The sequence below is a fragment of the Suncus etruscus genome, chromosome 1 (assembly GCF_024139225.1).
Source record: "Suncus etruscus isolate mSunEtr1 chromosome 1, mSunEtr1.pri.cur, whole genome shotgun sequence".
Classification (NCBI taxonomy): domain Eukaryota; kingdom Metazoa; phylum Chordata; class Mammalia; order Eulipotyphla; family Soricidae; genus Suncus; species Suncus etruscus.
Genome location: NC_064848.1, coordinates 188,641,941 through 188,653,186, shown reverse-complemented (window position 1 = coordinate 188,653,186; position 11,246 = coordinate 188,641,941). Strand labels below are relative to the sequence as shown.

The window sequence follows — 11,246 nt, the reverse complement described above, 5'->3', positions numbered from 1 at the left end:
CCACTTACAGCCTCCCAAGAAAACGGAAATTATTTGACTGAGGCTTGGATGGAATGACAGAGGGATGATGGGCTGGGGGAAGGCAGAGCAAGACCTTAAGAACTCAGCTTTCAGATTTCTCACTGATAAGCCAGCTTTACTGGGGGTTTTCTTCCTTAGATTTCCTCCAGAAGTCCTTAAGCAAGGATGTGTTGGAGCAGACATACATCTTTCTTCACTTAGAGTCCCCTCTTCCCCTGGGGACAGAAGACAGTTGTCATTCAATGCCCTATTAATAATTGCTGCTGTTGGCAAGGGGATGGGCTGGTCACTTTGAAGCTAAACCATGAAGCTCTTACTTAGCCAACCAGTATGGTTGGTGAGGAGTCCTGAGTTAGCAAGAAGCCAGAGTAAAATGTTTTATGAGGTAAAGGACTCATGGGAGGTGGCTAAATAACAAGTAGAAAAATTGGTAAAGAAGGTAAAAGGCAGTGTGTGCAGGCCACACCCACTGCTGAAGATATATAAAGCTTTGGAGAGAACCCAGGTTTATCCCGAACAGAAGGAACCAGGCATTGCCACTGACCTTCCCAGCTCTGCTTCCTGCCTACACCATGCCTTACAACTGCTGCCTACCCAGCATGAGCTGCCGCTCCAGCTGCTCCTCCCGGCCTTGTGTGCCTCCCAGCTGCCATGGCTGCACCCTGCCTGGAGCCTGCAACATCCCTGCCAACATAGGCAGCTGTGGCTGGTTCTGTGAGGGCTCATTCAACAGCAGTGAGAAGGAGACCATGCAGTTCCTGAATGACCGCCTGGCCAGCTACCTGGAGAAGGTGCGGGATCTGGAGCGGGAGAATGCCGAGCTGGAGTGTCGCATCCGGGAGCGGTGCCAGCAGCAGGAGCCCAATGTGTGCCCCAACTACCAGTCCTACTTCCGTACCATTGAGGAGCTGCAGCAGAAGGTGAGGGCAGGCCTAATGTCAATTCTTTATTCAAATAAGAGCTAGTGACCAGTTGCAGAAACAGGGGCAAGGGCCAAGCAGGGATCATACAAGGGATTCTTAGGGCATTCCAACCTGCAAAAGCAGGCCAATAGAAAGGAAAATGGAGAGAATGATCAGGGCTAGAAGAAAGATGTGGAGGGAGAAATAACATATGTCTTGGCTTTTCTGGGATTTTTCTGATCTTTCTGGAATCCTAGGTTCCCATCATGCTAAGCAATACTGGGATGGCCACATGCTCAGTCTCAATAGGAAGTCAGAAGCAGACCAAGAAGAGAAGGACTCTGTCCAAAAGGATCAGTCCTATTAATGAATTCTCTTATTGCCATGCTGGAAGGATTGTGGCAGAAAGAAAATAGCTTTATGTTTTAAAGCACAGGATATTCCTTCTTAATTTAACTCATTTTTCTCTTAATTTTGTACTCAGATCCTGTGCACCAAGTCGGAGAATGCCAGACTGGTGGTGCAGATTGATAATGCCAAACTGGCCGCGGACGACTTCCGAACCAAGTAAGATTTCTTTGATGATTTGAGCAGTCAAATATTGTAAAGGGCTAGTTGCATTTTACTGCCCTCTGTCCTAGAAGCTTGCTATCCACTTCTCTGGACTCATAATAAGTGATTGATTTTCTTGAGGGAACTCAATTTAATGTTGGTAATCTCACTGAATGCAAGACTTGTGTTTTTAATTTGATTTGAAATATAAAATATCCATTCTTTCTCTTTTTTGAACTTAGTGATGTGAGTTTAAAAGTAAATTTCACACTGGTCTTATAGGATAAGTTATTTGCAAAAAGCCTCTCAGAAAAAGACATTAGATCATAAGAATAAGAGACAAACCTCATTTCAAGATGGAACCTATTTTTTTCAGGTGTGGCCAGGACTACCTTAAAACTCTTGGCCAGATGTGATCATAGAACTGTCATTTCTTTGTCTTTAGGTCCACTTGATGCTACATTAGTTTCAGTGCCATTTTATACATGAGAACCTCAAGAATCAGAGAGATTTATCCAAAGTTACAATGGCCAGGATGACTCCAATGGACTATCAATTAGGGATTTTACCCTACCTAGAAAACTTCTCAGATGTTTAGGAAGGAAGATCAGCAACCTGTAGCAGCTTATAGTGTCCCCACTGATGAAACAGGACTTCGTTTTAATGTCAAAGCATGAATTAGGTTCTCAGGACATTCTGTTGCATTAAAAATATATCCTGCTTTCTGTACTCCATGAAACTCGGGGTAGAGGGACTCATTTTTAATCAGTGCAGGGGTATTTTTCCCTTTAAAAAAGCTTAAAAAATGAGAAAGATTGATTCTGTCAGTCAAGTGAAGCAAAGCAAAGCATATTCCTCTCTAACTTCCTTTGACTTTTTCTGAAGGTATCAAACTGAGATGGGCCTGCGGCAGCTGGTGGAATCAGACATAAATGGTCTGCGCCGTATCCTGGATGAGCTGACCCTGTGCAAGTCTGACCTGGAGGCCCAAGTGGAATCCCTGAAGGAGGAACTGCTCTGCCTCAAGCAGAATCATGAGCAGGTGAGGGATCCCCCAGCTCTTGTCACCTCTAACTTGAGAATTTCATAATTTCCCTAAACAGGACAAGTTTGGCCTTTGTTGAGCACCCTAGAATTAACACAATACTTTTCTGGTTGCTCAAAATCTACTTGGGTCATTATTGGGACGCGTTCCAAGTTTTACCTCTTTTACCTAAACAATTGTTAGCTGATTCTTATTGGGGGTTTACTCAAAGTTTATCCTAAGTAATCATTGATAAGATCAATTATCCTTTGAACAAGAGTCAAGTTGATAACCAAGATAGGAAGGAAATAATAAGCATTCCTATGTTATGCTTTTCTTGGCTTCTAGAACACATATTTGAAGGATGCATGGCTAGATGGAGGGATACAGGGTTGGATGGAGTTGGAGGGATGGGTGGGTAGATGGATGAGTAAGTGAATGCTTAAGTGGGCAGATGAATGAATGAGAAAATGGCAGATATAAAGGAATTCAAACTCAGAACTTTCTAATACTAGGAAATCTGATGCACATCTTTAACTTGAGTTTTTTTTTAATGAATGTTAAACAATCCCCAATAGAAGTAAGGACTTATACATAGTTTACCTTAACCTAGTAGCAACAATTATAGATCATTTATCAAAGCAGGCTTATCAATGGGCAAAGGGAACTCAAAAATAAAGAATCCTATAGTGCAAAGAAATATTAGCCATCATTTAACCAAGTAGCCCCATTATATAGACTAAGGCACAAAGCCTGAAGCACAAGAAGAAACTCAGATGTTTTTACACCAACTTGCATTTCAACTCATGCTGCCTAACTTCTAATATCATCCAATTTCTCTCCATCAGACTCTCTCAAAGAGAGTTTAAGACTTTTTGTGGCATAATTTCCGCCATTTTCTTCTTCCTCAGGAGGTCAACACGCTGCGCTGCCAGATTGGAGACCGCCTCAACATCGAGGTGGACGCTGCCCCCACTGTGGACCTCAACCGTGTGCTCAATGAGACCCGATGCCAGTATGAGGCCCTGGTGGAGACCAACCGCAGGGATGTGGAGGAATGGTTCACCACCCAGGTGGGCATCTCAGTTTTAGGACTCACAGGATCAAAGACCTCTGGGAACCCGAGCTCTGACACTGTCCTTCCTTTGCATTTGTAGACTGAGGAGCTGAACAAGCAGGTGGTGTCCAGCTCAGAGCAGCTGCAGACATGCCAGGCAGAGATCATTGAGCTGAGGCGCACGGTCAATGCCCTGGAGATTGAGCTGCAGGCTCAGCACAACCTGGTGAGTGTGGCTGCATCTTCCTGAGGAGAAATACAAGCTTATAATGGAGTTACTGCAGGTTTTTAGGGCTAGTAGGGCTTCTTCTGGGCAGCTGTGAGATCCTCTTTGTCTTTCTCAACACAGAGGGACTCCCTGGAGAACACTCTGACAGAGACAGAGGCCCGCTACAGCTCACAGCTGAACCAGGTGCAGTGCATGATCACCAACGTGGAGTCACAGCTGGGTGAGATCCGTAGTGACCTGGAGAGACAGAACCAGGAGTACCAGGTGCTGCTGGATGTGCGTGCCCGGCTGGAGTGTGAGATCAACACCTACCGGGGCCTGCTGGAGAGCGAGGATTGCAAGTGAGTATCCAACTGGTGACAACCCTGCAAGGTTCATACACAGTTTTGCTAAAGGAGATTGGGATTTTTGCAGGTCAAGTTTCTGATATCAGTATGTCTGCAGAGACCAGAGTTTAGTGTCCCTGGGAAGCAGAATATTGATATTACTATTGATCTGTAACCTAAAGAGAACTTTAGTTTCCAAAAACACCCCTGAAACTTGACTATTTTCTTAACGGGTAAGTCTTTGGAGATCAATGGAAAAACATTTACCCTCAGGTATCGTTTATCACAGCCAACAGAAATATGCAAATAACCCTCAAGCATGCTTTTGAAGTGCTTTCTGATTTCATCCATATCTGGCCTATCTTTCACCTATTAGTGGTCTATGCTGGGAGCAGCCAAGGTTGGCAGAGTATAAAACAAAATTACCAACTAAAGAGACTTTAATATTAAAAGGGCTAGCACTCATCATATAATAGTATCTCTATGAGCACATTCTATCTGGTGAGTAGTAGTGATTTCTTCATGAGCCAAGGGCTGTGGAAGGAGGATATGGGGGATACCACCTCCAGCCTTTGCCTTTTTTATCCAGTTCCAGAACTTTACAGTAGTAAAGTACCTGAATGATACCTGGCTTTTTTGAGTCACTAAATTGGTTTCTATTTGTCCCCTTGGGTTGAGTTCCCTTCTTCATTATCATTTTTAAATGACAACCTTCCTGCTGACAAGTTTCTGACATTCTGTTCCAGACTTCCCTGCAACCCCTGTGCCACCACCAATGCAAGCGGGTCCTCAGGGTCCTGCATGACCAGTTCCTGCACTCCTTGTGCCCCACGCTCCCGCTGTGGGCCCTGCGGCAATTTTGGCTGCTAGATAACCTGGGGCCAGAGGAGGATTGCAGGAAGACACAAGGGGCCATAGAAGAACCAAACAGCTCTGCCTCTCTGACCACAGGACCCCATCCCAGGCATCACCATAAATTACAGTCTAGACAGAGAACAAATGTTAGGGGTGTGGCCAGCTCTGAACCTGGTCCCTCCTGATCATTTTTCTTCTGGTTGTTCTCATAATTACTTTGTCCCTGATGGTCTGACTGGTTTGGGCTACGATGGTGTCATGGGAGAAATGTTTCAGTCTGTTGTTTTGACCTTTCTTGCAGTTCCCCAAAGCCCTTTGTAAATCTCCTAATAAACTTCTCTCTTGCAAAGTAGATGTGATTCTCATTTGTATTCATTCTTTTCAAAGTGCACTCTCTGCCTATTTGCTTTGGATAAAGCCACATGAAAGCACGGAGGACTGAGTAGTTTAATTCTCTCCTAAAAGCCCTTTATCATCATTAATTAGCATTCATTAACACAGGGAGTCCTAACATCCTCTCAGTTCAGCTTGGAGCCAGTGTGTCCACTTGGGCAAGAGTTCTCATCTGAATATGATAAATGCACTCATTATGAGATCTTTGTAAAATCCAACGGTGGCTAACATATCTAGAAAGCTCCACTTCTTTCCTTAGTCTCTTTAAGATGGACAGGAGCTAACATTTATTAAATCCCAAGCAAGTGCCCAGAATAGTACAGATAATTTTTTCTCTTATTGATATACTGAGTAACAGAGATGAGAGTGATCTTAGAGTTTACCCTCTTAATGTCAGCTATTTCTGCCCATTGGGTAGAAAGGAAGAAAACAATGTGTCAAGAAGCACCTCATGATAATCCTGCAGAATTATCACCTTGGGAGATATGATGCTTCTTACAGCCCAAATCTCTCTGAGATTCCTTCAGAATCACTGAAGAACTCCTAAGAGTGAATAGGGCATCTTTTTAAATTTGAGTCATAGCCAACGGATTGTAAAGAGTTTCTCTATTCATTTGAATTAAGTAACCAGTAGGACTGCTTTTGTGTTGGGGAATCACAGCTTCTAAGATTCTTTTTTAAAAATTAATTGCTTTATTTAAGTACCATAGTTACAAAATTGTTTATTGTTGGGTTTCAGTCAAACAATGTACACCATCCTTCACTAGTGCACCCTTCCCACCACCAAGGTCCTCTGTTTCCCTCCCTTTTCTCATCTCCATCTGTCTCTAAGGCAGCCAATTTTCTTCCTCTCTCCTCTCTCTCTCTCTCTCTCTCTCTCTCTCTCTCTCTCTCTCTCTCTCTCTCTCTCTCTCACCCTCTTTCTCTCTTTCCCCCTCTCTTTCTCTTTCCCTTTTGACACTGTCATTTGCACCATTAATGGAGGGATGCCATGTGAATCACTTTCTCACCTTTCAACACTGAGTTCTTGTCCAGAGTGATCGGTTCCAACTATCATTGTCCTAGTAGACACTTCTCTACTCTAACTGCACTTGTTATTTTTTGTGGTGAGTTTTCTAGCCTGGGATGGACCTCCTGACCCTTAATTTTATTGTTTCGGGCCCGGAGAGATAGCACAGCGGCGTTTGCCTTGCAAGCAGCCAATCCAGGACCAAAGGTGGTTGGTTCCAATCCCGGTGTCCCATATGGTCCCCCGTGCCTGCCAGGAGCTACTTCTGAGCAAACAGCCAGGAGTAACCCCTGAGCATCGCCGGGTGTGGCCCAAAAACCAAAAAAAAAAAAAAAATTATTGTTTCTGGATATTGCTACCATACTATCTCTTGTTTTTCTTATATCCAACAAATGAGTGAGATTATTCTATCTTTTTCCTATCACTAATTTCACTCAGCATAATAATCTCCATGTCCATCTCTGGATAAGCAAATTTCATGACTTCATTTTTTCTAATGACTGCATAGTATTTCATTGTGTAGATATACCACAGTTCCTTTAGCCACTCATCTGACAGCAAGAGTTCTTCTTTGAAAAATAAACAAGATTGATTAACCATTATCAAGACTCACAAAAAAAGGGAGAGAGAGAAGTCCAGATTTCTTTAGAACCCAAAAAAATAATTGAATCTTAGCCTCTGCCAGTGTTGGAAGTGCCTTCTAGGCTGGATCTTCATATTTGACAGGGCTCTGTTGTCTGGCCCAGACCAAGGGTTCCCTTTATTGTGCATGCAGAGTTTGGTGAAAGGCCACAACTTTGGTCTTGAACCAAACTGATATTTGATTTTTTACTTCTTGAGATGAAGCTAATTTTATGTACTACTGCTGAGAGAATGCCTGATCCAATAGAGTGTTTAAACTCTTACCTACTCACACTCTCATTATTTCAGTATCAACTTGGTTGGTATTGATGTTGCTGGGGAGTCCTTGTGAAGATTTCAGCATGGAGTTACGAAACTGAGTGAGGTGCCATGTTTTCTCTGAACATCAACTGGCTTGTTGGCACTGCTCAGTTTTTCTTCTTTCAAGGCCAGTTTACTCTCTGAGATACTTCTAGGTCTGTACAAACATTCACATCAGTATAACCCAATGGTCGGCAAGCCGATGCTCGAGAGCCACATAGGCTCTTTACGCTTTTTTTTGTTTTTTTTTTTTTTTGTTTTTCGGGCCATACCAGTTTGATGCTCAGGGGTTGTTCCTGGCTAAGCGCTCAGAAATTGCCCCTGGCTTGGGGGGACCATATGGGATGCCGGGGGATCGAACTGCTGTCCTGATCCTTGGCTAGCGCTTGCAAGGCAGACACCTTACCTCTAGTGCCACCTCGCCTGCCCCAGACTCTTTACACTTTTTTATTGCTGCTCTTCTGTGGCCAGGTGGCAGCTCCAGGAGTCAGGACTCTGTCAGTGCATTCTGTCAGTGCGTTCTGTCAGTGCGTTCCCTGTGTGCAGCCCTGGTGGCCCGCTCCATATAGCTCTGATCAGAACCAAGGCCAATGTTCACATTAGTGTTTGTGACTTTATCAGTCATTGTCAGAATGTAGTTTTCTCTACATTGTAAAGCAAATTTTACGGAATTTAACGCTATCGATAAATAATATCATTCTAAAGTTTTTGTTTTATTAGTTGTGTTATTTGTATCCTCCTGACCTATGTGGATACTTGCATGCAGAATATTCTCAATAAAAACTTATTGAAACTAAAAACAGCATACCATCTTATGTATTTTCGGTTTTAAAAATGTGGCTTTCAAAATAAATTTCAATCGTGGTTTTAGCGAGATTTGGCTCAGTTGAAAGCAAAGGTTGCCCACCACTTGTATAACCCATCAGCCCTCCACAGCGCATAACAATCCCTCTCCCCCAATCCACCTCTTAGTATCAGTGGCCCCCCTAAACTCCTGGTTCTCTGACTGTCAGCCAGAAGGCAAATGGTCCAACCTGGCAAACAAAGAAAACCAACTTGAGTTTTGGTTTAACTGTGTAAGACATGAAACAAAATGTCAAGTCAGTGTAGAAGGGGGCCATATCTATGGGGGAGCTGGCTCTGGGAACACTATCCCAGGTATTTGTCTCTGTCATGACTTTTTCTTTGGTGGAGAAGAGGAAGCAGAACCAGGGACCAAACATTTTTCTCAGGCCAAAGCTGAATTGTTTTCTAAAGCCTTAAACCTCACCATTGTAGTAAGGCAATGCTACCATTTCCAGGGTTAAATGATAAAATCTTTCAAACATAGGATAGTGCAAAAATAACAAAGGCAGAGAGGCTTATATAGTTATAGGAGCATGGAACTGCATTCTCAGAATTTTATATTGTTATCAACAAACATTGAATTAATTCATTTTGATGAAAAAGTTTAAGACACTTAGAAATTTATGACTCAAGAAATGTTCATCTAAAAAAAAGAGAAATGTTCATCTAGGGCTGGGGAGATGCCTCGATGGGCTAGAGATCATGTTTTATATGCAGCAACCTGGGTTCAATTTTCAACACCAATGGGTTTGCTTTTCCCTAAGTGCGTAGCCTTTAGAGAAATGGAGAAATGGAGTGGGCAGACTTGTCACTCTCTCCTAAAAGACTTATTCTTGGTCCTACTTTGCTCTGATAGGCCTGTCTCCAAGCAGCAAGGTAGTAAGAGAACTTACCAGGAGGATTAAATAATTTAGGCAAGAGAAAAGTAAGTTGATCAAAAGAATAAAGGACACTATTTGGGCTGACCAGTGGAGGCATCTAGAGGAAGAATCTTGAGTGCTTTTGCAGAGAGCTTTGAATTTTGTTACTGGGCTGGTTAGGCAGGACATTTCTGCTCTCTATAGATTAGTTAATTCTGGGAGGTGGTTGAGTAAGAGATATGGAGTCAATTCTAAAAAGAGTGCATTGTATATAAAATGTTCGGAGACAATTATTTGATGAACTGTGTAAAAATATCAAAGAACTTTTGAGTCTTTCCTATCCTGGGAAAGTAGTGGAACCAATTTTAGAAGTCTGAGTGGTGGCATGATGCTCAGACAAGTTCAATGAACCAACTAGTGTGGGTCTGGAGGTGGGAGTGGGGGCATATCGAAGCTAGTTATAGAAATTAAGCAGCATAGTTGAGTGAATGGGGAGGCCTCTAGAGTTTTCTGGACAGCACCAGACTGGGTTAATATGTTGGGCATTTTAGATACAGAAATAAAGTCAGGCATTTTCTCGAGGGGCTGATGCTAGACTGTGTCAGTCCCTGAAACTGACTGTTCAGTGCAGGGATATCCCAGTTCCTATTTTGCTGAGTAGTATTAGGCAGGAAATTAGGAGAATATTAATTCTTAGTTCATTCTTCTTGACATTCTCTTCAACCTGAGGCTTTGGCCTATTCACAGTCAATTCATGAGTTATAGGAAGCTTGGTTTTCTTTTACCCATGACCTAATAGCTCACCTTCAGATCTGTTAACCTCAAGAGTGATCACCAGGGGTGAATGGCAATCATGACACAGGCTTTATTTCCAGAACAGCAAACTCAAGAACAATTTGGTGATTATGGAGACGCAAGGGCCTTCCTTGGGTACCCTGACAACATACTTTATTAGAAGACATATGTGAAATGTATGAATTGTCTTTCATAATTTCTTGACTGAAGTTTTATATTTTTTCTCTTGTACAGAAGTATTATATACATTAAAATTTTTTGGAAGGGGCCGGAGAGATAGCATAGAGATAAGGAATTTGCCTTGCATGCAGAAGGTCGGTGGTTAGAATCCCGGCATCCCATATGGTTCCCGAGCCTGCCAGGAGTGATTTCTGAGCATAGAGCCAGGAGTAACCCCTGAGTAACCCCTGGTTTTTGTGACCCAAAAACCAAAAAAAAAATTTTTTTTTGGAGAACAAAAAAGTGAGAAAAAGAGAGGAAAAATATTGATCATCCATCTTTTCTTTTTTTTCTGGACTTTGGGCCACACCCGGTGACGCTCAGGGGTTACTCCTGGCTATGTGCTCAGAAATCACTCCTGGCATGGGGGACCATCTGGGATGCGGGGATCAATCCGTGGTTCATCCTGGGTAAGCTGCGTGCAAGGCAAATGCCCTACCGCTGCGCCAAGGTTCTAGTTCCTGATCATTCATCTTTATAAAAAAGAATACAGATTTTGTTTGTGGGTCTTTTTTATCTCTTCATTGTTCTTATTGTGACCCTTTCTGTGTAACTTATTTTGGTGACTCTTGCTCTTAAATAGAGCATCCTTTGACTACTTGTCTTTATATGTTTCTCCAACAGATGAGATATAGTTCTTTATCATGTAGATAGCATTGTATTCAAGGTATTCTAAATTGTTGGTATGTTGGATAGAATTGTATCATTATTGTGTTTTTCTGTTGTTATCTTTATTTTATTTTGTTTTTTGTCTTTGGTGATGCTCATAACTTACATCTTGTTCTACACTCAAGTGGGTTTAGGGGACTAGATGGTATGCTGGGGTTCAAACCCAATTCAGCTGTATGGCAAACAGCCTACCTGCTATACTATAGCTCAAGACCCCAATATCATCATTGGCTTAAATAACAATTCAATTAGGGAGTCAACAAGAAACCTGAGTCAATATCACTGAGCTTTATCATTATATTCACTTTTTGTCTCATGATTTTGCCATACTGGATAGTTCTAACATTCATTTCTCCCTGGGATAACTATTACTATTATATTACTATTATTATTATTACTACTATATACTATTAATATTACATTACTATTTCTCTACTGTTCCCAACTCTTTTTTTCCCTATCTCTTGCTCTCTGGTGGAGGATTTCCAAAATTTTAGTCTCAGCTAAAATTAGTTCCTTGTTTCCACCCCATTCTTAGGCTCACTTC

The 11,246-nt window shown here is 42.3% G+C and overlaps 1 protein-coding gene across 1 annotated transcript; it reads left to right on the top strand.

The window, feature by feature from the left end:
* Positions 1–593: 593 nt before the first annotated feature.
* Positions 594–4,981, top strand: LOC126018436 (keratin, type I cuticular Ha1-like). Its single transcript, XM_049780576.1, has 7 exons — positions 594–941; positions 1,408–1,490; positions 2,361–2,517; positions 3,411–3,572; positions 3,657–3,782; positions 3,906–4,126; positions 4,858–4,981. Exons 1-7 carry the CDS (start codon positions 594–596, stop codon positions 4,979–4,981), a joined length of 1,221 nt encoding a protein of 406 aa, XP_049636533.1.
* Positions 4,982–11,246: the final 6,265 nt, after the last annotated feature.

Excerpts from the sequence above, each read along its gene's own strand:
- LOC126018436 (XM_049780576.1), top strand. The coding sequence starts at position 594 with ATGCCTTACAACTGCTGCCTACCCAGCATGAGCTGCCGCTCCAGCTGC. Across the intron at positions 3,573-3,656 it reads AGGAATGGTTCACCACCCAG|ACTGAGGAGCTGAACAAGCA; the intron begins GTGGGCATCTCA and ends TTGCATTTGTAG. Across the intron at positions 3,783-3,905 it reads TGCAGGCTCAGCACAACCTG|AGGGACTCCCTGGAGAACAC; the intron begins GTGAGTGTGGCT and ends TTCTCAACACAG.